General features: G+C 39.4%; 1 protein-coding gene across 40 annotated transcripts in view; it reads right to left on the reverse strand.

Annotated features, from left to right (window-relative positions):
* Ank2 (ankyrin 2) overlaps positions 1–27573 on the reverse strand; it is a 583460-nt gene that overhangs the window by 91565 nt on the left and 464322 nt on the right. For 28 of the 40 annotated variants that reach the window (XM_029474820.1, XM_029474818.1, XM_029474797.1 and 25 more), the window contains 8 exons: positions 26484–26582; positions 20244–20441; positions 17585–17683; positions 17329–17427; positions 11758–11856; positions 5230–5427; positions 1654–1752; positions 1096–1194 (listed from right to left, as the gene is read on the reverse strand). In XM_029474820.1, the coding sequence (XP_029330680.1) occupies positions 1096–1194; positions 1654–1752; positions 5230–5427; positions 11758–11856; positions 17329–17427; positions 17585–17683; positions 20244–20441; positions 26484–26582 (990 nt within the window). The remainder of the gene's footprint in view (positions 1–1095; positions 1195–1653; positions 1753–5229; positions 5428–11757; positions 11857–17328; positions 17428–17584; positions 17684–20243; positions 20442–26483; positions 26583–27573) is intronic. The other 12 variants (XM_021159015.2, XM_029474808.1, XM_029474821.1 and 9 more) reach the window with 3 other exon arrangements.

Raw genomic sequence — 27573 nt, forward strand, 5'->3', positions numbered from 1 at the left:
GACCCTTTGGTCGTTTCTAATCTTCTCTCTCCAAAAGATGGCCTCTTCTGTGTTGACTATGATCTATCCATACTGCTCTCGGATCGTACAGTCTCCCGCCACTGGGATTCTATATGTCAGATATTGTTTTAACCACATAGAATCAAATGGATTTACTTCTAAGGTATTGTTAGGATATTTTTCCCCAAATGGTTCTAACTGGAGTGTTCTTTCCTCTCCCTGAGCAAATGCTATTTAAGTCCTAGAATAAGCCAGGCTCGGTGACGGGGGAAGGAACACAATGTGGTTAAAATTTGCGTTGTTAGGAATCTAATGTAATATGACTATTTTCCAATCATGATAAAAAGTCTAACATATGATTTTAAAATATATTTTTTCAAACAAGTGACTGGAAGACATAACAGCTATGTATGGTTTCAACATTAAAAATGTATGTGCAAACAGCCTAAACTGAGAGGATAGTGGATAATCTGTTGCTAGGTAACCAGGTAAGAGCTGTGCTTACGTGTAGATGACAGATATACAACACGAAGATATTAGTAGTCTACAGACCCACTTAAAACTCTCCACAATGAAGTTGACGGAGATAAACATTTAAAAGACAAAGAAACGAGAGACTCCTTATAAAATCAGAGTAAAAAGTTTGATGTTAGAAGGAATGAAGGTATGAAAGGTTATGATTTATAGGCAAGGAGGAAAAATCTATAATGCCTTTGTCAGGTTATACGACTCAGGATCTAAAGCACTGACAGCTAGTAATAAGATTAATTTTCACAAGCTAATATGCACTCCCTATTGATAACTGCTGGTTCTAAAAATTGCAAATATATATATATATACATATGTACATGTATACGTATTATATATATATATATATATATATATATATAATCCATTTACATGTACATATGTACATATATATTTATATAGTAAAAGGTTTTAGACAGAGCAATAGGTAGAAACAGTTGTTTTGTTTTAAGTTACCAATAGCAAAAGTTATTATCACTGTTTCATGGAAGTTATTTAGAAGCAAGGCCCATGTATACTTGGATTATAGATACATGGCACCTGGAAATTTTGGGCTCTGGTCCTCACCTTGGCAGTGGCATGAGGGGAAGCACCCTTCTCCAGCAGCAACAGCGCCACCTTCTGGTTGTCATAATGAGCAGCAACATGGAGCGGGGTAAGGCCATTCTGTAAAGGTGGTATTTGAATCTCAGCATTAATACATTAGCGCTAGCTGCTCTGAAGCTACCAGGATGCGTGGACGGTGCTATCGATTAATTACATGTTAATTAATTAATATGGTCAGTGGAAAGATAGTTTTCATATTAGAAACATAACTAAATTTAAGAATGTTTGCGCTGAAAATTAGCAAAGGGCAGCTTTCTGGTCACAACAAACAGAAGTCCAAATTTCTATGTACACCACAAGGATTCTTACTATAGAGAAGCTGTGGGACCTTCAGGAGAAGGCACAGGAAAAAATGCTTCTAAATTACAGTCTACAACAAAGGTTAGGGGCATATATTCCCAACTTGTGTAGTTGGTGTAATTTTGCCTGGTGCATTATTCTTGATTTCTGATGAGTGGTTTAAAAAAAAAATGAGTCAACAGAATCCTATGACAAAAACATGCTACAGAAACCCCTTACCTTCCCTGCTGAGTCTGCGGCTGCGCGGCGTTGCAAGAGAAGTTTTGCCACATCCAGGCTTCCATACTTGGCTGCTACATGCAGGGGAGTGAAGCCCTTCTATAGTCCGACGACAGGGAAATGTGAGAGAAATGTAAAAATTAGGGATTTTTTTCCCCCTCAATTCCTTAAAAAATTTTTGTTAACCTATTAAGCAAACTTTGTTGAGTCTCTAGTTGTAAAAATTGATGGCATGAAATCTGCCAGTCCTGGATAAGTCTAAGGGTTAGGAATAAGGTTTATCCAAACCTGGTAGTAGCTTTCTTAGGCTTGATGGAGTAAAAACAACAATAACAACAAATGTGTCTGAAATCTTGGAGACTGGGTCTTGACATTAATAGATTTGAGATTCATAACCTCCACTGGTGTCAGTAAACCGCTTTGATTAATGAACAGAAAGCAGAACACCAGAGGCACGTCTTTGCTTGCTCTTGCCCCATCTAAAACGAGCACGACCAAATGAATAGCTGTCTTCAGTTTCTTATAGTCTCTTTTATACTTTCCATTCCAAATTTGTTTACTTAAGTTTTAGAATATTTTATGAAGCTTTGGTTGAAAAGAAAACAACGATTCGATTCAGCTGATGTACTTTCTGCAAAACTGGCCAGAGAGATGATCTACAGAATAAAATAAAAAGGGTATTCTACTAAAAACATTGGTTTTTAACATACTGACATTTGTCTTCTTTCCCCGAAGACCATGCTGTCCAAGGAACAATCCCTCGATTCAAATCCATTGTCCTGGTATGCCAATGGCTAATGAGCACTCAACAGTTAACCTCAAACTGAAGCTTTAACACTGTGTTTTAAAAAGATGCTTGCCCTACACATTTTATATGCATACTCTCGATGTTCTGCGAGCCTAACCAACTGAGGCACTTCAATGAGCAGCACGCTATAAATAGTGTGAGTCCCAGTCCTGAAACCTCCAGGTGGCACAGCTCCTGCCCTATGATGTCACCCACCCTCCTGGACAGACACCTCAGCCACATGCTTTTCTGGAACAATAGCAGGAGTCGGAGAACTCTAACACTCCCCAGGGCCCAAAAAATAAACCCAGCAAATACTTCTGTACTGGGTGCAATTTAAGTCCCCATCAAAAGCACTGAATATCTCCCAAGAACCAATACTGCCCTTTCAAAGTGTCAGCAGATCAATTATTCTTAATTAAAATGACATTTTAATTTCTATTTTTTATATATAAAAGAAATAAGCATTTGGTCTTAGTAAGATCTTGTATGAGAATGAATCCTCTGGCTTTTTTCCCCGTGTGGGACAAATGTAGGAATGGCTGGAGGATGGCTTCCTTTAGCAGCCTTCCACAAAAGTTCACCTGCTGACATGCTGTTGAGGCTCTGCCCCCAGCACTCCGTGAACACAGGGTTGGATTGTGCTAGCTTGGGTAAAGTAGATTACTGTGGTACAACATTATAGGGTGGAAGAAAATAACCGCCTATCCTTACAGTCCAGCTGAGGTTGGGCCGACTCCTTTGTACTTTTGGAAACCCTTGTCAAGCCAAACTGCTTAGCTTGTGCAGGATGACAGGATCCTGGCAGGAAGGCATCTCTTGAGTCACTGGCCACTTCTTTCCATATGAATCTTATCAGGTCTTCGTCTCCTTCTTGTATTTATAAACACATAAGAGACTTCAATGATGGTGAGTCACCCAGGCTTCAGCTCTCCTGAGTCCTAAACTGCTGTGTGTAACAATTGCTTCCAGTTTACTACTCTACTGCACTGTGGCATTGGATAATTTTTCAATCCTAAAAATCTTTGAAAGACAGGAAACTACTTTCTATTTCTTTACTTTTATATCTATTAATTCTATCCCTTTGGATCCTCATCAGTTGAGATGGCTGCCAAGTCTCTTGTGTTGCCATAGTCATTGCACCTTGGTTGCATTGTGTCTAGGTTCTGAGTTTTTCTTTTTGAAGAGTTTTTAAAATGCATTCACCTTTTCAGGCAGGATAATTTGAAAATGTATCCACTTCTTATGTCAGAACATTTGAAAATGCTTTTATTTTTATTTTGTGTATATTAATGTACATGAGGCCTGACCATATGACTTTGCACCACATGTTGCTTCAAAGGCCAGTAAAGGGTGTCACAGTCCCTGGAACTGGAGTTGCCCATGGCTTTCTTGGATGCTTTGTGAGTGCCAGGTCCTCTGTAAGAGCAGCAAGTGCTCTTCACCAGTGAGCTATAGCTCTAGCTCCACATCAGAACATTTTTCTGAGTATTTTTCTGATTAGCCTTGTGCTGAGAATAGCAGACTGCTCTCCTTCTGAGGGCTCAGAGGCCACAGCAATACTTCAGTCCATACTTGATAACTTCCTTGGCCTCAGGCATGGGTTTTACTCCAATTTACTGAAAGCCAGCTAAAATGGCGCTTTACATCATCTGAACTGCTACTGTATATGTGGAAGTACTTTGCCCTGTGACATGCTCACGTAGTCTAGGATTCTGTTTGCCTGGTTTTTGTGTTCGTCTGGGATGTGGGCATGTTCATGCTTTATCATGACTCATCCCCATGTAGTGACTCTCTAGTGGAATATATCCAAGAGACGGAAAAGCTGTCCCGTATCACCACGGAACCTTGAACACAAGCTTGGGATACTTTAGTCTTTTTGTTTGGTGTTACTGCAGCTTATGAACTGATCTGCAAACCTGCTCTGTTTAGATGTGGTTAAAAAAAAAAAAAAAAAAAAAAAAACTACAGAGAAAGTGAACCTGGTAAATGTTTGGGTAGTGGTGTGTGTGAATAAGGGCCCCCCATTGACTCAGGAATCTGAACACTTGATCTCCAGTGTGGTCACTCTTCGGGAGAGCTGTGGAGCCTTGCCTGACTTTCCATTCTTTCTGTGCCTCCTGGTGTGATGATGTAATGTAATCATCCAGGTTCCTTCTTGGGCCACCCATTGCCATGCCATCCCTGACATTGGGAACAGCTCCTTTCTGGACTTATAAGCCACAATAATCTCTCTCTCACACGAGATGCTTTGGGTCATGGTATTTTATCTTAACAACAAAAAGGACCCAACACAGTTGGACAAAGGAAATGAAATACCACATGAGAGGTGATGGGGTTAGCACTGGGAAGGGTGGGATATAAGCAAGCAAACTGTCTCAAGGCTCTGTCACCAAGCAAACTGTACTATTGCACTAATGCAGGATTTTCTCCTCACTGGTGGTGACAATTCAACGTATTTGGGAACCCCCCTTTTTTTCTCTAGAGAATATATATATTATAGTAAAAAGGGGGGGAAGTAAACTTTGCTTTGTAGTAATGAAATTGTAATTACATTTCTGGATACCTATACCAAGCAGAACTGGCACATGAAATAGAAGACAGTAATGCAGGAATTTTCCTTGAAGACATGACATAAAAATTTACAACCTCCTCCCGTCGTTTAGATTGTAATCTAAAATACTCAGAGACAGAAACAAGTCAGAGGCCTGCCAGAGATTTTTCCTTTCCTGAGACTCTTCTGGAGCTGAATGAAGCTTTGGCTCCTCTTAGTCACCCCCACCCCTTACCTTGGTCGCTAAGGAATGGGCTGCTCCCGCTTCCAGCAGGACAGAGGCCACGTCTACCTGTCCTTCCCGAGCAGAGATGTGTAGTGGTGTGTACCCATTTGTAGTGGCTGCATCGGGGTGAGCCATATGCTGTAGAAGCAGCTGAACAATTTCCGTCTTCCCCAGCCTGGAGGCAATATGTAAAGGTGTCTGCTCCTCCTACAACGCAAGGCAAGGAATCAGTTAGGTCCCGGCAAACCCAACCTTATTAGCAGTGCATGCCTCTCAAACACTTCACGGTGCCTTCCTCCAGGAAGATATCTTCGTCTACGAAGAGGCAGTAGGAATCTCTTCTCAAAAACTAATTGTTATTATCCTGTCATGGCTTTATTTGTATTTGTTATAGAAGTGATCTATTTGACCACACAAAAAAAAAAATCTCTCTTAAATTTTTAAAAAGATTTTATGTGTTCAGTTATATGTATGGAAATGCACCATGAATGCATAGTTCCCACAGACGTCAGAAGAGGCATCCGATCGTCTGGAACTAGAGTTTTAGACAGTCTGTGAGCCATTATAACAGTGTGGAAATCAAACCCAAATCTTCTGCAAAAAGCAGAAGGCGCTTTTAACCACTAAGCCCCTTCCTTAGATTTTCAGAAAGTATGTATGTGCATTCATAAACTTGGTAACTGTTTGATGAGTAACCCAAAACTATCTTTTCACTCTTTCTGTCTTCAACTCTCTCTATGCTTACTTACAGGCAAACTCATGGTTTTGAAGGAGAAAAGAAATCAAGTCCAGAATTCCTAAGACCTAGATTCTCCTCCAAGAGCTTTCAACAAGAGGCAGAATTTATTCTGGGAACTGAATCAAGAGAAAAGACCCAAGGAAGCTGGAAATGCTCTTTCCACTTCACTCCTGAGCCAAGGACACAACGGATGGCCATTTTGTTCTCGGAGAGCTGTGGATAAAGACTACATTGTAAAGTGATTTAAAGAGATGCTGTTCCAGGAAGCATTGCAGATGCTCTTGCCACGCACATCTAGGACTTCAAACATGAAATGGAACTCTGGAAAAAAAAATAGAGTAAACTCTCTGCCAAGTGTTTTTGCTCTAAAAACAGAGAGGATGGAGCTGAGGAGAATAGGCAGGAAGGACATATTCGGCAAGGCTCATGAGATCACCTGACTCTAACGTGTAGTCGAGGTTAAAAGAACTGAAAAAAAAAAAAAAAGAAAGAAACTACTGTCACTTATAAAAATAAAATTGAGTGTGTCCCTCAGAATGCAAAGGGGTGTGTCTTTATAATATTCTCCAGGGGGGAGTCACCATAAAAGAGGTTTTAGAAAACCCATAGGAAGAGGTGAAATAGCATCATCTGAATTCAAGATAGGAGGAAATTAATAAGTAATAGCAACACAATTATTTTACCAATAGAATTGGAATTTTATAAAAGAACCTACAACTTACAAATTTCTTTCACGCATGATGCATGTATGATTTGCCCCATAATAGACACCAAAAGAAAACGTAACATGTATTGAAAACGTAACATGTACTACTGAGCCGTATCTCCAGAACAAGTGACTAAGAGAGCAGTGAGGTCCCAAAGGCTGCCCAAGGCCATTCAAGCGACTCAGACACTAAAGGCAGATGCAGTAAGATGGCCAGGAAGAAAATCAGGATAAGATGATTTTTGACAGAGAAGATGAGAGGAAGAGTAAGGAATGATGAGCAAAGCAATTGGTGTGAACTCAGGACCCGAAGAAGAGCTTCCGTGACTGTCCGCTGCTGGGTTCTCCTCTTAACTTCTGCCAGCAGAACCCAGTGGGGAGACGAGAAAAATCAATACACTCAAATGGAGATTAAAAACTTTTTTTAGAGTGTTAGTTTTGTTTTATGCGTGGGAGTCTATTATAGATTTTACAGAGTAGGGAGGAGATTGCAGAGATGGTGATCTTTGGATTTCTAGTCAACTGACAACTTGTAACTGGTAGTAGTTACTGGGAACTAGTTACGTTATTATCTACAGTTCCCTGGTTCTCAGACCCCAGAGCAGTAAAGTGTTTGTTTGTTTGTTTGTTTATTTGTTTGTTTGTTTGTTTGAATAAAAGCTAGTAAATTTCTTGCCTACTTTTAAAATTCTTTGGTATATTTTCATCTCAAAACGGAAAAAGAAATAACATAAATTTCTCTAAGAAAATCCTTTAAACAGGTACATAAAGTCTTTTCAGTTTGAACAATTATATCTTTGCTGAACTGTAAAACTTGTATCTGTTGCCCCAGGATAAAGTTAACTGAAACCAAGGCAAAAAACCAAACCAAAACATGAGAACTTGCAGAAGACTCAAAAGAATGGACAAAGTGATGGAGGAGTCCTGGCCCCCTGACCCTTTCCAAAATAAGGCCTTCTCACCAGTTGCAAGAGACTGGGACACAGCCTAGACAGGAAGCAGGTGCTCTCAGCCTCATTACAAAAGCCTGCTGTTTCCTTGGCTCCTAGGCAACCAAAATTAAGAAAGACTTGCTGAGCCCAAACTTTTTACAAAAAGATGGAAAGAACAGCAGCTGGGCCAAGGTTTAAAAGTTTGATGTGACGCCTGCTACTAATGTTCCCCAAAACCATGTCTGCTGGCGGCTGAGAAAAAGTTTAGCAGTTAAGTTTCAAGTTAGCTGAAGCCCAGGGATCCTGTCATTGCTCAACCCAAAAAACAAAGGCCAGGCCCACGACTGGGTCAACAGAACAAGCCCCTAACCAAAAGGGATCCCAGAAGGAAGACCTTGGTGGAATTCTGACTTAAATCCACTGAGGACAATGGACAAATAGGGACTTCCTGATGGAAGGGCCAAAGCTCACCAAGGGACAAATGCAGAGTGCCTCCATAGCCCTGCTTTCCAATCTGTCTGGAAAAATATGCCTTAGCCCCTGGAGTGTCTGCCTGTACTTTTGTTCTTTGGGGTGGTTGGTGCTGCGTACCAACTTGCTGTCTGCATGGACCCCATGGGTGCTCTAGCAGTGAGCTCCAGTTCGGCACCAGTTTACACTTTTAAAATGAATAATATTAATGTGATATATGCATTTCTTCTTCATACATACAGATAGATAGATAGATGTTGATATAGATACAGACATATAGATATATAGGAAGTAGAGAAAACATGACTAAGCCCCTGCTTATATGGCGATGACATATTACTTCAAGAATGTATGAGGTAAACTACAGACTACCACAGTTCTTGAGCACGAGCCCAGTGTAATAAATGAGCAGAATTTTAAGCTATTTCCTCTTCAGGGAGTGGAGGATAAGTACCAGAATAATGGTATTAGATTAAGAAAAGAAAATCCTTAATTTCTTAAGTATATATGTGTCTGGGAAGTAGAAAGGCGATACTTGCTTATTTTTCTGCCTGATGCCTGCTCATTATCTTTTGAGAGCTATCCTTCATCCTTTGGAGGAAGGCGACATCTCATAGTCCTTGTGGCTCTCTACAGGATGTCATTCGTTTGCATTCCAGCCTCTAAATAGGCTGCATCATAATCAGGGCCCAGTGTTGAATCTAGGATCTGGAGGGTCTGGAGAATACAACTAGAAACTACTCATTTTCTTGGGGTGAAGATAGAAGGAGAACTTGAAAACAGGAACAGCTTTACACTTAAGATAAGGACAGCTTGCTGACTTCCTTCTGCAAGCCACATCCCAGGCAGAAGGACTTTACTGGGGAGGAATTATTGGCTTCTGGCAGAGCCAGTTAGAAGAAAAAAAAAATCCCAAGGCCATGGGAGAAATCCTTTTTACTCGAATCTGCGACCACAGTTCATCAGTGAAATCTTGAATTTTAGGACCCGAAGTCAACCTCCCACCCAAGGCTGTACAGCCCATAAAATAACTTATGTGAAAATGTTTTATGAATTATGCAGCATCCAACTAATGTTGATGAAAACACAAAGTTCTAGGAAAACATTAAAGGACTCAGCTAAACAAAAGCCAAAACTTCATGGCCTGAATATAAACTGATACCATGTTCTAAAAGGGAAGTCCTGGGTCCTAACTGTCATCAGCATCACAAGAGTCGATTCTGGGGTGGGATCATTGATACCGCCTGGATTCTTGTTTAAACTGCAGAAAAAATGTCCCAGCCTGCAGTGAAGAGGGCACCTGGGTGGCTGATACACAAAGTGGCATTTGGAAAGCACTGCTCTGCAATATACGGACCTTGTTCGTAATAGAGGGATGGCTAGACTAAGGGAATTCAAGTACATGGCAAAGCTGAAAAGAAAGAGACATAATAGCGTGTGAAACTTAAATTGAAAAACAGAAAGAAGCCTATGTTTCTTTATGAAGAATAAGAAGTGTGATTGCAAAGGAGGAAAAAGCGGAGTCTCCATGCTACAGACATAAACAATGTAGGGACACCACAGTCTCTCAAAGGAAAGAGGCTCCAACTAGCCATGTAAGAAGGAGCTCCAGTAAATGCCCAAAGATGGCGACCTCTTCACTAGTTAGCTTCAGCTGTCAACTCGACCCAGCCCAGAGTTACCTGAGGGAGTCTCAGTTGGAGAATAGCCTGGATCACATGAATTGGTTGGCCATAAAACGGTTTCTTTCATTGCTGGAGTTTGAATCCAGGGCTTTGAGAATGCTGGGTAAAGAACTTTGCCACTTGGCTGCATTCTCACTGACCTCAATAGAGTTGTTTCTTAAATAGTGAAATATAGGCACACTTAAATGGAAACAAGAAAAAGCCTTGTCATAGAAAAAAAATACAGTTGAATAACAAAATCTCTAAACAAGGAAAAACATGATATATGCATGATTCTTTTTTAAGATTTTTTTTATTTGACATGTATAAATGCTCTGTCTGCATGCATGTATGTATGGTTTGTATGTGTACATATCCGTGGAAGTCAGAAGGAGAAACGGAGTTACAGGACATTGTGAGTCAACATATGGGTGCTGGGAATTGAACTCCTGTCCTCTGCAAGGGCAATGTTCTGAGCAACTGAGCCATCTCCCCACCCACAATGGTGATTTTTATTAACGACATAAATTGCACGGCTTCTGAGAAGGATAGAAAGGCAGATGAGATCTAACACAAAAGTCATACCAAGGCTACCTGTAGTCTATGGATTCCTCCATGTCTCTGGAGATCATCATTAAAAAGTGTCTGGTAATTCTGCCAAGTCAGAGACTACAGTGAACACCTGCAGAAGGACTTGGGAGTTTTTGAGTCCAAATCTCATCTTCAAGGATAAAGATGCAGAGGTGGAGTAACCTGTGTTAGATCACTTACAATCTTAACGATTAAGATGTTTTCACTCCAAAAGAGCTATTTTCCTCATTGACTTTGTGATGGTATGTCTCAAGATGAACTGAGTTCTAATGGGCTTATGGAAATGGAGGAAGAGAGAGCATATTTAAGTAGTCTATGAGAATCCCAGTGCTGTGACTGCAAATGTTAACAGAACAATATTCAAAAGGAAACAAAAGATACAATAGGACAAAGAAGTTCGGCTGCATTTAGGAGAGAAAGAATGTAATACAAAGAGAAAAAAAAATAATTTAAAGAAAAAGAAAAATCCTAACCTGTGAGGAAGTTAGAACTGCCTAGGAACAGAGAAATGTGATCAGGTACCGTCTCATGCCTATTGTTCTGGTATAATAAATATGCAGAATACTCAAGTCTATAAACACCAGAGTAGAGGGAAAAGGAGATATCATAACAAGATGGGGAAAATAAAACCAGTATGAGGAAAGCTTTGAACTTTGAAGGCATGTTTTCAGATAATTTTGAAAGAATCAGTATGTAAATATATGTTTAGTATATATAATGTCATACAGTAGAGACAAGACTTAAATTTACAGAACAGATAGACGTGAACATGGTTTTCAAGATTAAAGACTGATAAAGTGGAAGCCGATGCTATATTTATTGTATGCCAGATTTTCTAAATGTAACTACACTCCATTCTAATGTTCCTGTGGCTTGAGTGTGTTTTCATTGCACACACTTACATAGTCTTCCTTTATTATAGTGTTATTAATCGGATGCTCTCCCTTTAACAGCCTATGGTAACTTCTGCTGTCAGCTTGATAGATTGAGAAACACCTAGGAGATTGGTAGAGCACACTTGTGAGTGTTTTGTGAGGGCACTCCCTGAGATAACTGAGGGGTGGGAAGTAGAGCTTCCCTAATTGTGAGCATCACCATCCAAGAGACTCCGGTCCCTGGATGAAGTACCCTAACAAAGGCTTGCATTCTCTTTGCTTCCCAGACTCTGTGAAGTGTGTAGCTTTGCACTGTTATGCTATTTGAGACTCATACCATGCCTAGAAAGACAGATCCATCCAATCATAATTTGAAACCCGTGGACCAGAGAGCCTAGATTATTCTTTCCTCCAAGTTATTTTTCTCAGATATCGCAGTAATGAAATGATGACTGATATGGACACTGTGGAATTTAAAAACCCAGGAACTCCAGAAGACACCCCAACTTAAAGAGGGGGGCCATGTACTGCAGAAGAACACTGGGTGAGCAGCACTTACCCTGGCTCTGGCATCCACAAGAGCACCATTCCTCAGAAGACATCGGACCACTTCCACCTGCCCGGCCCGGGCCGCCATGTGAAGAGCTGTCTCACCACGCTGCCAGAAAACAGATTGCGCAATTGTAAATAACCCACTGCCCTGGACAGCGAAGAGGAAAGATGTCCCCTTGGTGAAATTCAGCAAGTTATCCAAGTGTATAAGGGATCTATAGGAAGGCATAAGTGTTCAGCTTAGAAAAACAGTTTTGCATCTTCTGTATCTTTAGAAGGACAAATGTTTGGAAATGTTTTCCACCAATGACAAACTACGAACTTACCCAAATATCCAGGACACCCTGTGGTTTAGCTTCACAATCAATCCTGTGTAACTTACGTGGTTTTGGGTGAAGATGTGACCTCTCGTCCTATAAACCTAAAATCTGTCATCCATCCCATTCAATGAAAAACTTCAGATGTCAAAGATCAACACATTGCAAAAAAATAAAAATCACATCACTTATACCATACATAAATAATTTCTTTTCAAATTTCAAACCATACTACTGAACACAATCTTCTGTCTGGTTTGTCTTTTTGTTGTGAAATCAAACTATGACTACTTAAATAAGAGATCTAATTTTTCCAGGAAGAACATTTTCCCGGCTTATTTTAATTAACATATTTGATTACAGATTGTGATGTGGAAGGCTACTGAGAGATGAGTGATGCCGCTGGTCACATTTTCACTTGCTGCATGAACTTCATGTCAGTCCTCAGATGTCTATGCAATACCCAGGTCTAACATACTTCTCAGGAGGTGTTGAAGAAGAGGTTAGAGACAAGAGACTATTCTTAGAGGGAAACCTGTTCTCACTGAAGCGGGCAGAGATTCGGTCATTCAAATAACCTCAGAGTTAGAGCACAATATTAGAATGAAACAAGATGACTCAGCACAGCTGTTCTAGAAGGTAAGCTGACAATGACAAAGCAGAGGAATGCATTTCATGTGAACTAGAGTGACTTTAAACTCGCCTACGTTGGGATGGCATGTTTCTAATTACTTATTCCGGTGAATAAGAATAATGTCTTGATTCTTTGCATCAAATACTCTGAAATCTAAAAAGCTTTAAGTTTAGTGAAATGATGTATGTAGGAGCAGGGGGTAGGGGTGGGGGTCACTGCTCATGGCTCTTTTCTCACCATAATGACATCCATCACTTTTGCAGTTATGAGGAATGTGTGTCAAGTGATATGATTAGAAAGCATTAACCTAGATATTGATGTGAATAGTGTCTTCTGGGCTAATGGCTCACGTGTCATCTACTAGCCTCGCTTTCTGATGGTAAATACTGACCCTGTAATATATAGGAAATGTGATGCTCTATAAAATACCATGAGTCAAGCCTACCTGTGCTCTCTAGATGCATGGCAAGCGTTTTCCTCTCTGGGCATGATTTTATCCTTTTTCCTGCTGTTATTCACACATGTCCAAATAAGCTAGACTGGTGACTTATGGTTACAGAAAGAGAAAAACTCAACTTCGTTTCTAGGTCTGATAAGGTTAGCTATTTCACTAATTGTTGTAGAAATAAAGACAGCAATATTTCTTTCCAGAAATTAAGTCAAATATGCCCCCAAGGAATGTCTATGCAATGTTGAATTTACATGTTTATGTTTAAAACATATTTTATTAATATGTTTCCAAAATATAAAAATATTTCAAATAGTAGTATTTAAATATTTAAAAAACCTTTATTTTATGCCTATTTTAAGTTACTTCTGGCTTCTGCACATTTGAAGGTGATGATATATATATTTATATAAAGTATATATATATGTATATATATATGCTTCATATAAAATGCTGACCATATTCCAAGAGCACACCTGGTGACCCTACTTTATGAGGACTGTCTTGTTGAAGCCTTATTCACTGCTTTTGGGATAACGGGCATTTACTGTAAACTGTGCTTACTGTAAGGAAAGAAAGTCAACAAATACTGCCTTACTCAGAACGTTTCATTTCCTGGTTGTTGGGCATAGCCTGATCTCCTCATTTTAAACTACTTAACTTTAGAGATTAGTTAAAAAAATTAAATATAATATAAAGTGGGAACTTAGCCATAAATACGCTAACTGGTTACAAGAAGAAAGAAATTCTTAATGCCCTGCATTGCGCTCTCAAGAGCTCTTGAATGCTTGCGGTTCTGCTCTTGTGGTCACCAATGAATACTTCAGGGTGTATTATATAATACAAGTCACCAGTTAAAGTTTACATATACGTTTTCTGGGAATGGAAGTTGTCAGGGAGAAAAATGTATCTGCAAGTGTCTGAGTTATTGGTGCATCTTCTGCTTGGTGTGAATTTTCAGACAAAACAAAACTGGCAGGAGAATGCATATGTTCATGTCCAAAGCGAATACCAAGAGTCATGCCTCTCTTTCACAGCTTTAAACTGGCTCAGCAGACAGCTACATCGACTCCCACTTTGGCTGCATCTAGTTGAAAAGCATTAAAGCACAAGAGACAAAACTGCATTCAGAATGCAACACAACATCAGCCACACACAGAGGTGCCAAGGGTAGGTGCACTGGGGTCAGGACATGACTGACACTGTCACAGCAAGCAGGAAGTCCACCTCCACACAGCTTTGTCACCAACTTGCAGCAGAGTTCTGGATCCAGTAGCCATGTCCCAATATCTTGAGAACACACAAACTCACAGGCACCACACAGCTAGAGAAAGGTGTATTCTTCTACAGCTAGGGTTGCCAGATTGGGCAACTGAAAAGGTCAAGTGTCCATTTTAATTTTAATTCCAGAAAATCAAGTAATTATTTTATCATGTTTCAACAGCTGCATGGCATCTACTTATACCTGAAGGGATTCAGTGTTATCTGGAATTAAAATGGGATAGAGAGTCTTATATCTTAACCAGTAGCTTTATGCTATCTCCTAATGGAAGGATCTAGCCTTTAAGAAGTAAAATGAACACACAAAAATCAACCAGGGATCCTGTTGAAAGGGTCAACAGGGAAGTTTCTCGGGTGTTTGTTTGAAGGGGCGAAGGTAAACTATGTAAGGATAAACAGACCAAACCAATGAAGAAACTTGGGGTGACTGTCATCTAAGAACTAAAAGTTAATAAGCCACTGCCAAATCTAAGATTCTTTCAAAGCCTAAAATATGGGAATAGTAGAAACGTATGTGCAGTCTAATTCTCTCCATGCCCTGAGGAGATGTTACAACAGTTAAGCAATCAAGGAACTATTTGGATTGGCCACTTAAATAGCTGTTTGTGGATTTTTTTTTTTTAAAGAATTTTCAAAAATCTCTTCTAAAAGAAATTTCACCCAGTGTGGTGGAGCATGCCTGAAATGCCAGCACTCAGAAGACAGAGGAAGAAGGATCTCTGAGTTTAAGGCTAGTCTGATCTACAGAATGAGTTCCAGGATAGCCAGGTCTACATAGAGAGATCCTGTCTTGAAAACCCAAAAAAGAAAGAAAGAAATTTTATCCAAGTTCCCTATTTAATACAATTCCAGATGTTATTGTGGTAATATGATGATATATTTTAACATAGCATCACCATTGCTTCTGGGACTCTGTAGATATTGGAATACAACTAAGAAACATGGGGAAACAGGAATAAAAAGAATAAAAACAAAATGGCAAAAGTAGGTGAGCACATAGTAGTACTTTTCCTGAAAGAAAGGTTCAATTTCTGAAAAATGAAATACAAAATTAAAAATTATAGGAAATGACAATATTTAATATTGTAATATTTAAAACGAGAGAATTTGATATTGAATGAAATAATAAAAAGCAGAAAAGATGACTCTCTCTCTTTCTGATGTGTGTGTGTGTGTGTAAGCAGGGATTCAGATTTCCAGTGACTTCTTCAATTGCTTTCCACCTTATTTTTTTGAGACAGGATCTCTCACTGAGCCTAGAGCTCACCCGTTTGTCTAGACTAGCTGGTCATGAGCTGTGGGATGGGAGGCCCTCTTATCAGCCTCTAAGGCCAGCCCTGGGATTGCAGAAGCACATGGGACTTTTAATATCCGAGTGACAGGGATGGAACCCGGGTCTTTGAACTTACAAGGTGAGCATGTTAATGACTGAGCCATATCTCCAGCCCTGTGAGGTCTTTAAGCATTCAAAAAAAAAAATGTTCAATTTAAGTTGTCACAATAGGAAATGACTCCTATATTTGGTGGTTGAGAAGTGCCATGTAACATTACAGAGGGGTCAATATGCTATGACTAAGGAAACATAAATATAGAGCTGAAATTCTTTAATAGTTTTATGCTCTCACTGTTGAGTAATACAAAGGATATATATATATATATATATATATATATATATATATATATATATAAACTGGGTTCTTCAATGGACTCTGTCTGAACACCAGAGCCTTCAAAAAACTATATAAAATACAGAGAAATAAGAACTTGGGAGAAAGCAGAGGTAAAAGAGAACCTGGACATTCTGTTCATAACTTAAGTGGGGAAAGCTATCCCCAAGTTAGCACACCCTGCAGTCAACAGCTACAAGTACCATCACTTTAATAATGGCCTCTGACATTCATGTAGGGAGAATTAGTTCTGTTGTATATGCTTTTAAAAAATTCAACCCTCTCTGGGATCGGTCATGGGATTGCCTATTATCTGAATGAACACATACAGTGGGTACTCTCCTTCCCTGGGGAAAATTAGGTCCAGAAGATTTGCCATATGACAATGAACAGAGAGATTTTAAGGGGAGTTTCAAGACAGTGAGGGAAATACATCTATCAAGTGAAAAATCCTAAATTAGACCAGAGAGAATTCTGGAACATCCAGTACTTATTGGCAGAAAGAAACTTGCTGAGAGCAGCATTCATATAAGAATATTGTTGATAACTCTTTCAGGGCTGAGGAATCTACACTGCACATAGGAATGAGGGCAACGAGAAAACTCAGTAGGAGACTGCAAATGCAAGGAGAGTAGGGGATGATTTGAAATCCTTCATCTTCATTGCTGCTCTCTCTCCGGCTCGTCTTTGCTAAGGTTGAATATGGAGCTTTATTTTGTGAAAATGACCTAGGATACAATGTATTCAGGCAAACCAGGGAGAACTTTAACAACTGTTTTGCAACCCATCATTCATTCACATTCAAGGGTGTGTGTATGTGTGTGTGTGTGTGTGCACGCACACATGCCTATTTTTGAGGAATGCTGTCAAGGCTGTCTCAGACTCACAAACCACCTGCCTCAGCTTCAAAGCAGCTCAGAATTGCAGGATGTTCATGACCACACTGAGCCTCAGAGGAGCTTTAGAAACTATATCTTGTTTAACTGAATGCATTAGAGGAATATTTAATCCATCCTCACCAGCAAGCCTAAGCTGTGTCATTCGTCGGCTTCCATTTTGCTTCCTGAACATGTGGCCTCTGCATTCAGGAAAGCTCCAAATGTTATTTTACAAAATGTCTCAGAGGCGACCTCTGAGCTCTGATGACACACACAAGCCCACACACACACACACCCACTCTGATCCTCTCGCTCTCTCCCCCTGTGGTTATTCTGACCCAAGCCATACTCACAATGTTAGTGACATCTGGAGAGGCTCCGTTCTGCAGCAGAAGGAGGACAATGTTCAAGTGGCCCATGAAGGCAGCCACATGTATTGGTGTGAGGCCAGACTGCGAAACAAAGCGACAGTAGCTTTACTCCTCTGCACCGTGGGCTTTGGGGCTTCTTCAGATAAATAAAACGAGTGAAGAGGACAGAAGATGGGTGAGAGGAAGAGGAAGGCATAAGAGAGGAAATGTTTGGTGAGAAGCTGAAACACTTTTCTACCTCTGTTATAGCTTGGATTGAAGCCCCATATTTCACCAGCAGTTCCATGACTTTGATGCGGTTTTTCTTGCAGGCAATGTGCAGTGGAGTAAAACCATTCTGTGCAAAAGACAATCGAGTTAGTTGAAAACATGCAGAAACAATTCTCACGCAACTCCATGCTGGCACATCGCAGGCGATAATGTTACATAATGTCACATAATGTCACCATCTCTTCAAACCCTATACAGATGGTGGGATTTGGGAAGAGAAGGGGCGGTGTGTTTGTATGAGTATTGAAATTTGTTTCTGTTATTCTGAGTGTATAAGGAGGAAACAAAAGTAGAGAAAAGTGTGTGAATTTAGTTTTCAGAGAAGGAAAAACAGAGAGTAATTATGTTTTAGACAGCCTAAGGTATTGTGGTCTGCCTTGACTGGTCAGGGGAAGTAGAAAAGATTGGACTGAGCAGAAGTAATTTTGATGATGAAGAGCCAGTTCCTCAGAGTATAGGAATTGTTCATCTAAGCTAGCAATATGACGGCTTCATAAAAAAGTGTTTCAGCTTTGCCATTATCTTCTTAGGGAGAGTTTCAAATTAGCAGACATCATTAGGCTGACAATATTTATATGAGAAGTTAAAATTTAGATTATAACATGCATACCGATCAGACACATTTGATTTTATAAAGAAACGATTACGTTCCCAGATAGGTTTTATTTCAAGGGAAAGTGATTGCATTGCATTCCTGAATATTCTCAAGAAAGAAATGGTGAATTTCTGGGATGGCCACCAGACAACACTTCTGAGAGCTAAGGTTAAGTCGGGCTTCTGCAAGGCACCTGCAGCTTTGTAAAACTAGGTTATTTCAGAATTGGAGAAATCACATAAAAATTTGCCTAGCCCCATGCTAAGCTGTTATGTATTCTATCTGTTATCTTTTTAATTGAATAATGATCTTTTACAAGATGATAACTATCTTGCTAATTAACAGTTTTAAATGTCCCAGTGGGGACAGAGGATCAGTTGATATTTTTATATGTTAACAGTTCTCAGGAAAACATATGGTCTCACTCACGCTGGTGACTTTGTATTGTTTGCAGTGGAGTAATCAACATAATTATTGAGTCACTTCTCCTGTTTATAAATTACGTCATAAGCCAGAGATAAGTAGCCACGGGTACTTGTGGGATTAAAACATGTACAACTAGTCACCTGGGATAATCTGTAAGCCTCTTCATCACTTATAAAGTATTTATCACATAGTAAATAAATATTAGTGATGAATAAAGAAAAAGTTTTCATCACATAAAAAGTATTTTCTACTTATGAGAAAAATCAATGTCTTCACATATTTGAACATGACCCTGGAGTACAATCACTCTCTAAGTAATCAGTAATAAGCAAAAATTTCACTGAAGTTTTTCAAATAAATCAATATGCTCAATTGATAATTTAATAGATTTAATAGTTTGTTTATAGATCAAATGTTGGACCGACTTTTGAATCTGGGTGATTTGATTTATCCCAGCCTGGCCTCGAATTTCCTATGTAGCCAAAAATGATTCTGAACTTTTGATCTCCTGCGTCTACTTCCTGAATGGTAAGACTATAGACGTGTGTCATCATGGTCTACGTGCTGCTTGAGAGCAGACCTAGGGTTTTGTACTCGTAAGGCAAATGTCCTTCATCTTCACCTGCTACCTTAGACCAATATTTAATCATTTTAACAAGAGACTCTCAAAACTGTTTGAGGAGAATTTTAATTGACATAAGCCATGTAAACATACAAGAAAGCTCTTAGAGTGAGATTAGAAAACAACTGGCGTAAATTAGTGCCTGCCTAATGTAATAGTTAGTTAGGCTATAAGTGAAGCAAGAAAGATTTATTCCATAGGAGGCTGAAGGCAACACAAAGCTGCTTTGGGTACGGCCTCCTACTGTTTCTTTCCAGCAGCTTCCTGGAAGGCTTTAAAGTGCTTTGTGAAGCAGTGCACCTCCCAGAGCACAGCTGGGTAGTCAGTCCACACAGAAAATGTCCTGGTGAACTCTCTACCAACTCATATCATGGACTGCCTCAGAGAGTCAAATACATTCACTGTCTTACAATCTTTTTTCTTTAAAAGATTAATAAATATCAAAACTTTTTATACCTGTATCCTAACTCTACCTAATATTCAGAAATACCTAGAACTAACTTGGTTGTCTTGGGATGTTTGTTTTTTAGTTTGTTTGTTTTTGTTTCCCCCCTTGACAGGTTTTTTTTTTTTCCTGTCTACCTTTGGCAGTCCTTGCATTTATTCTGTAGCACAGGTTAGCCTTGAACTCAGAGATCCACCTGCCTCTGCCTCCTGAGTACTGGATTAAAGGCATGTTCTACCACACCCAGCTATTTCTTATTTTTTTAGCATCTACTTTCTTTAAAACACTCATGATCCCAGAGTTTCATACTGTTTTACAACTCACTGGTTTGAGAAATAATAATCTGGTGTTCTCCTACATCTGCCCATGCTCACTACCACTTGGGAAGCTATGAGGCATCAATTTGGCTAGTGGTTTAAAGGAGGGAAAAGCATGGCAGTTATTAACCGTGAATCCATACTCTTTCATTGGTGTAGGTGCCATTGGCCAAGCACTGTGGTTTTGCTACATTGGGTGAACGTGGATTGGGCCAGGTTTACCAGGGCTCTTGCGTTCGGGTTGGCTCTCTTGTCCAGCAGGAGTTTGGTTACACGGTAGTGCCCACAGTGTGCAGCAACATGAAGAGCCGTCAGGTAGTCCAGGGTGACGTCATCGACAGGCGCCTTGTATTGGAGCAGGTGCTTCACACATTCCACGTGGTCCCCCTGTGCAGCCATGTGAAGTGGGGACAGCCCATTCTGCACATTTAAACAAAGAACAACCAAGTCGGTGATTCGTTTTTATGACTCTCATGTTTGGAGACCTGACAAGGTCAGCCTTGATCTGTAACACAGCTAGAGGCAGGAGAAATCACTCTCTCTGAATATCTGAATGTAAAAACAGATTATCCTAGATAAAGGTGGGAAGGGAAGCATGTGTTTAATTTTATGATCATATTCTTCAGCAAAAGATATTGCATGTTTTCATAATATTCAGCTGGATTTTATAAATTATAAGAACAGTATTAGATAGAGTGTTCATGCATAGATCATTTATATCTAATACTATATATAGCAGTGTACATTCAATTGTCTTTCTGCCTGCATTTCTTTACATATAAACAGAGGAGAAGGTTGGTGAAGGAGAGAAAAGTGTGCATGTGTCAAAGCAGTAGGAAAAAGTTTACCCTATCTTAGCTTTAGGCTTAGGGAAAATTCTGAGATCCAATAATAGTCCGAGACTTACTTTAAAGTAGGAAGGAAAAGACCGGTACATGCTAGACGGGCATGAAGCTAAGGCAAACCTTATGTCAAGGACCTCCTGGCTGTCAAATCTGAAGATAGTCTAGATTTGTGATAATTAATAGTCTCAACCAGCTTTGGCCTGGGTTATAAAGGCAAGCAAGAGTAAACCTTTAAGAGACCGGAGTAAGCCATGCTTCCTGATCAGTCTAAGTAAAAGCAACTCATTACTTTGTGGAGCTGGTTCTTCCCTTCCACCTTTACGTGGGTTCTGGGGAGCTTGCTTGGCAAATGCTTTTTACTCTGCTGAGCCATTTGCCACCCTCATTCTAAAAAGCTAGGTAAATAAACATCAAGGAATCATTACATAATTAGGAAAAATTTGAAGGACATTTTCATTCAAGAGACTATACTATTGTTTGTGCTTAATAACCACACAGGTACAATCAAATATAATTTGTTGATCAAATAACTATTTTGACAACCATGATCAGTCAATAACTATCAGCACAAAGAAGTGGGAACCATGTATATGTAATATGACAGGAGAGGCCAACAGGCCAATTTTATCAACAAGAAAGGCGACTTCAAGAGTGAGACACAGCCACAACCAATGTATGAAAATTTTAATTGTGGCTGTCTGCGGGTGGATGATTTCAAGGGAAATAGTGTTTGTTTCTGAAATGAATTGCTTTAGGAATCATTGTTTTGATACTTAGAAATCCATTAAACAGAATTTGAAAAGAAGAGCAGGTAGTTCATATTGGAGGGGAAAATAATGTCAAAGCTCAGATAAAACAAACGTGGCAAGTGACAAGGTTTGGACAATGTGTAGTGTGCTCATCAGAAAGTCCCATCATTTGCTGATGCTGTTTAATCCACTTGAAGGTTATATGTCAAACTGATCACTACGTCCTCCATCTTCTTCCTGTCCTCCATTTCAGGTCTCTTCAGCACTACTGTTAATACTGCATCAGCCTGCCTGCAAAACAACCTCCTCCTACCCTACCTATCACCCCAGGAGATGCTGTTTCTTGGTGCAGACCCACATCACCTAACATTTTCCTGCAGCCCCTCTCAGCCTTTCCTTCTACCCCATCCCCACTCCTTTGTGTCACTCAGAGACCCACACAAACAGTCTTTACCAGGGACCCCACAGACATCACATTTGCCAAGGATCCAGAATTTACAACAGAAACCACTGAACAGAACATCCAGCAACAAACACAAGACCATATACCCACACTGTGAAATCCTTCAAACATTACACCAGATGCCTAGGTCCCAATGCAAAACCAAACATGTACTGCCAAGACAATATACATCCTCCAGAAGCCAGAATCCCTATATAGCAATAGCCCCGCCCCCAAGAGATGTAATTTGGGTGAAACACAAGACAAGGACTTCAAAATAACAATTATGAATATATCCAGAGACCTTAGAATATGAATGAATGCCTTAATAAAGACCATGAAAACACAAACATTTAAATGAAATACTGAAAGCATCTCAAGACATAAAAGTAGAAATATAATCACTAAAGAAAACTCAAGTTGGAATAAAAGTGGAAATAAGAAAACTTAGAATATCAAACAAAAACTTTAGAGGTAAGCCCCGCCAGGGATTATAAGACATGGGAGAGAGAATTTCAGATCTTGAAGACAAAGAAGAAGAAATGAATAGCTCAGTCTAAGAAGATGTTAAATCAAAAAAAAAAAAATCCAGGAAATCTGGAACACTATGAAAAAAACCAAATCTATAAATAATAGACATAGACAAATAAGAAGAAATCCAGGTCAAAGGAACAGAAAATATTTTTAATAAGACCATAGAAAAAAATTCTCCAGTCTAAGGAAAGATATGCCTACCAAGGTACAACAAGCATACAGAACACCAAACAGACAGGACAAGAAAAGAAACTCCCTGTTATATATAATAGCCAAGGCACCAAATGTTCAGAACAAAGAAAGACTACTAAAAGCTTTGTGAGAAAAAGACCAAGTCACATAGAGACAGACTCATCAGAATAACACCTGACTTCTCAATGGAGACCAGGCATGCCAGAATGACATGGAGGTGTGTTATACCATGTCTAAGAGACAACAAATGCCATCCCAAACTACTATACATGATGATTTTGGCAAAAAGAGTGTATCAGACAGAAGATAAACAAAGATAAGCCCTCTGGGTTGGAGACACACATGACAGACCTCAACAGACAGTAAGGAGATGAGTATGTCTTAAGGTAGTGAATAAGGAGAGGTGTTCAGAGGAGTAAGAGACTTCATAAGAGAGAACAGAGATTGTTAGAAGGGCTGAGGTAACAGGATTGTGTTGGATGTGTGCAATGTGTTCAGAACAGCTGGGTTGCAGAAGGAACAGAAGGCATTGGGGAGCCTCCCGCAGTGATTCAAGGGGGATGTGTGGTGGCTATGAGGCTTTGGGTTTAAAGATACATATGGAACTAAGAGGTGACAGAATGCAGAGTGAGAGAAAAAAGAACCCAGCCTGATATGAGGGTATTCTGTATGAGGAACTGAAAGAATGAGACACCCATGAATGAAGATACAAGATTCAGAGAGGTGGGCAAACTATCATGAGCTTGCTTTTTCATTTAATTGGAGCTGCCTGGTAAATATCCAAGCAGTCATGGGGAGCTGCCATGAAGATAGAATTCTAGGAAAATGCACGTGTGTACCAGTGGCACAAAGGCGCAGCTTAAAATGAGCCTCAGGAAACGTCAGAGCAAGTGAGTGGAGAGAGACAGAGCAAGGACAGGGAGTGGCCTCCGGAATTGCTAACAAAAGAGAGAAAAAGAGGATGTAGTCACAGAGACAAGGAAGCAGATGCTAATGATGCAGAGGGAATCCAAAGAAGTATCAGGTCCTAGAAGGTGAATAAGGGAAGCATTTAGGAAAGGGAGGCGTGGGAGGCTGGGCCGGGTGATGTGGAAATAGATAGAACACGGGCTCCATGGGCTTCTGTGATTCACGGAACCAAGAGAGCCATGAAAGTAGGAGTTTGTGGATCGCCTCCTGCTTGCTTCAGTTTTTCTCAGCGTTGTATGAAGGGGAAAACAGATGTCTAAGCGATTTAAAGAAAAAGTGGCTTAGGTAGCAGGGAGCAAGGTGTATCATTACAGAATTGCTAGGGTAGGGGTAGAAATTGAATCTGACTGGGATTGGGGGTTTAAAGAGAGTCATAAAAAGGGGGGTTGGAGAATGTGAGGTTAGGCATGGGGATTACAGAGGCATTAGTCAGGGCATGGAGAATTCTTTGTGGATGAGGGAGAAAACTCATTTTGCTGAGAGCTGAAACTTTCTAACAAGTGGGAGTTGCTTCAAGGAGGAAGGTGGGGTGACTCAAAACTAAGAGCCTTGATAGAGAGAAGGAAGACACTGTTACACACACACACACACACACACACACACACACACACTAGCAGCTTAGTACTACTCCAACCTAATCCGTTCATCTTCCCCAGAGCCCTTTAAACCTCATAGAACTCTGCTTCTTTCTGATCTTCTCCTGTCTCTCCTGCCCTGAAGATTCTAAGCACCTTAAAGATTCTTTCTGACTAGCACTCATCTTGCTGGTTCCTTGGTAGCCAGAACAGTGCCTAGCACATTGCATCTTCTCCATCCTTGATGGATGGATGTGGGAGTGGAGGGTCTCTATCCATGATGGATAGATAAAGGGATATAGCCATGGGGTCAACAATATGCTATGCTGGACTCTTAAACTTGTATGATTCCTGATTAAACAGGAAGGTCATTTTAAAAATAACATTAAGGTAATTCATATTGCTGCTGATTATGTGTCAATTATAGGTAAACTGTAGATAGGATTATTTGGAAACTCCTTGGAAAATCATGCATACCTCAGTTTTTTAATGTATTTTAAAAATTTGGGTGTAACATGCTGAACTGAGATTTTGTTTTGATTTAAATAGCAGTTCATTTCTTCAACAAACTTTTGACAATTATCTCTGCATAAATAAGTCTAAAATGTTGCATATTTTAAAATACATTTTGCAACATTCACATTATAGAATGATAATAAAAACAATGCACATAACTTATTTCACTTTATGTATTGTATTTCACTTTATGTATTGTATTTCACTTTATGTATTGCATGTAGTCAGTTTTGTGGTTGGTTGGTTGGTTGTTTAAATAACTGGTACAACACATCTTCCAGAGAATGACTGCATTCTCTCTATGTTAAGTGTATGCTCTGGCTTGCTTCAAATTATAGCAATGAAATTGTTACTTAAAATATAAATTGAGCGGTGTGTGGTGGCACATGCCTTTAATTCTAGCACTTGGGAGGCAGAGGCAGACTGAGTTCGAGGCCAGCCTGGTCTACAGAATGAGTTCCTGGACTATACACAGAAACCCTGTCTCAAAAAACCTAATATCTATCTATCTATCTATCTATCTATCTATCTATCTATCTATCTATCTATCTATCTATCTATCTTATTTAATATTTCTATATAAAATAACATATGATGTGTAATAAACATATATACATATAAATGTATAATATACATGTACAGAATTATCTGTCAAGATATCATTAACACTAGAATATTAAAGCTTAGAGCTTGTTTAATCCTTTACTTTTGGGTAATACTAATTAGAATAATTACTTAATAGTAGAGTTGGTTGACTACATTGGTTATCTAAATTATTTCCATTATCATTGGACTACTGTGAATATTGCATGCATATATCGTGTGTGTGTGTGTGTGTGTGTGTGTGTGTGTAGCGGAGATGATTCATGTATAGCCACTGTCTTGCTTTCTTCGCATTGCCTTGTTGCTAGCATCAGTGGATATTAGAATTATTAAGGGGTGGAGAAAGGCAGAAACCAGGAGAAAATGTAATAGGTTTACATTGTCAAGTTTTTATTGTATTTAAAAAACTAAAACTTATTTCATTTCCCATTAAATTATTCTGGGTGGTTAGTGTCAATTTATGCTTCATGGTATTTTCTGATAGATATTGGAGAAAACATGTAACAATAAAATATAATTTACAAATAGTATGCTCTTCCTATTATATTTATTAATCCCTAATGTTGCCAACTAACTCTAGTAGTAAACGTTTTTCTAATTAGTGTTATCCAAGAGAAAAGGGCTAAAGAAGCTCAAAGCTTTGTCCTCTGACATTAAGGGTATTACCTTGCCAGATAATTCCATATGTACTATATAGTTATCTTAGAACATCATAAAAATATCTTAACTCATGCAATGTAAGAGTCTCATATTATCATATTTAATATTCTTATTTTATGTATATGGTTTATTGAATTTTCATCTACAGTAACAGTAGGTTACAAACCAGGAGGAAAACAATGGCATGCATTTGGCACGTCCTGATGCTTGTACTTGCTCATTTTAATAATTTGGCAAGTTTGGTATGTATCTCTTATCCCTACTACTTTGAATAAGTAAAAAAAAAAAAAAATTGACTGGTGCTTCAGTTTTAAGGAGAGAGACTACAGAAAGTGCCTTCCATGTCCTTGAATGCCATCCCACTCATAGTGACTCACCTTGGTCCTCGCCAGCAAGGGAGCCTTCCGTTCCAACAGCAGCTCCACCACTTGATCATGCCCACTCCGCGCAGCACAGTGGAGTGGTGTCAGCCCGTCCTGACGAGACAGGGAAGAAATTAAGCCTTAGTTCACACTTCTTCAAAAGCAAATGAACAAATGAAAAACAAGATTGCTCTATTACTACTGAGAAGAGAGAGGCTCTGAAATTTGATCCTAATGACCTGATAAAGACAACAAAAAAATGGTTACTTATCTAACAGAGACAGAGAGTCACACAGACATAGCGAGAGAGACAGACAGACACAGAGACAGAGAAAAGTAAAAGAAGAGACAGTAAAAGATCATGACATACAGAATTAGTGAAAACAGTACCCCTCCCACTATGTTCTAACACAGGTTGGTTGCATTGGAACAGGCTGACTTCTGGTCAAGGGTCTGCATACCCGGGAGATGAAAGGCACGGAGCACAGCATTTATGGGATTCTAATATGCTACTCACATGGAACCATAGCTGGAGATTGCACTCTTATACCATTTAATTTGGGTTTTCTGTGTGTCACTTTGATTTAAAAATTCTTCTTGCTCTAATTTGTCCATCAATATTCTCCATTAAACTGTAACTACTATGTTAAATTTTCCAAAAGTGTTTTGGGGTGCCCTGATATTTTTTTTCATAATCTTTTAAGATTTGAAACTTTTAACAAAAAAGTTACAAAACTCTTTCAGAGATGAAATCTATTATTAACAAATGAAATTAAAACGGTCAACTAATCTATCTCAAACTGGACTATGTTTTGTTTATATACCTTCCTAGCTAAATACTTTCAGGGGTAACTTCTGGCTCTTGATAACCCTCTGGATGCCCTCTGCATTTTTTATCTGACCTGGAGGGATCTAGGGTAGCAGGGGCTAAAGGAAGAGTGGGTGGAAAATGAAAACTATCAGGCAAAATCACTTTAGAGACTACCAGGAAATGGTGAAAGAGACAGGAACCCAGCATGATTAAACCAGCCTGCTGAAGTGACAGTTCAGGAAAGCAATCAAGATTGCCCACGGACAGAAACATCCAAGAGGGCTACCAAACAAG

The sequence above is a fragment of the Mus caroli genome, chromosome 3, assembly GCF_900094665.2.
Source record: "Mus caroli chromosome 3, CAROLI_EIJ_v1.1, whole genome shotgun sequence".
Lineage (NCBI taxonomy): Eukaryota > Metazoa > Chordata > Mammalia > Rodentia > Muridae > Mus > Mus caroli.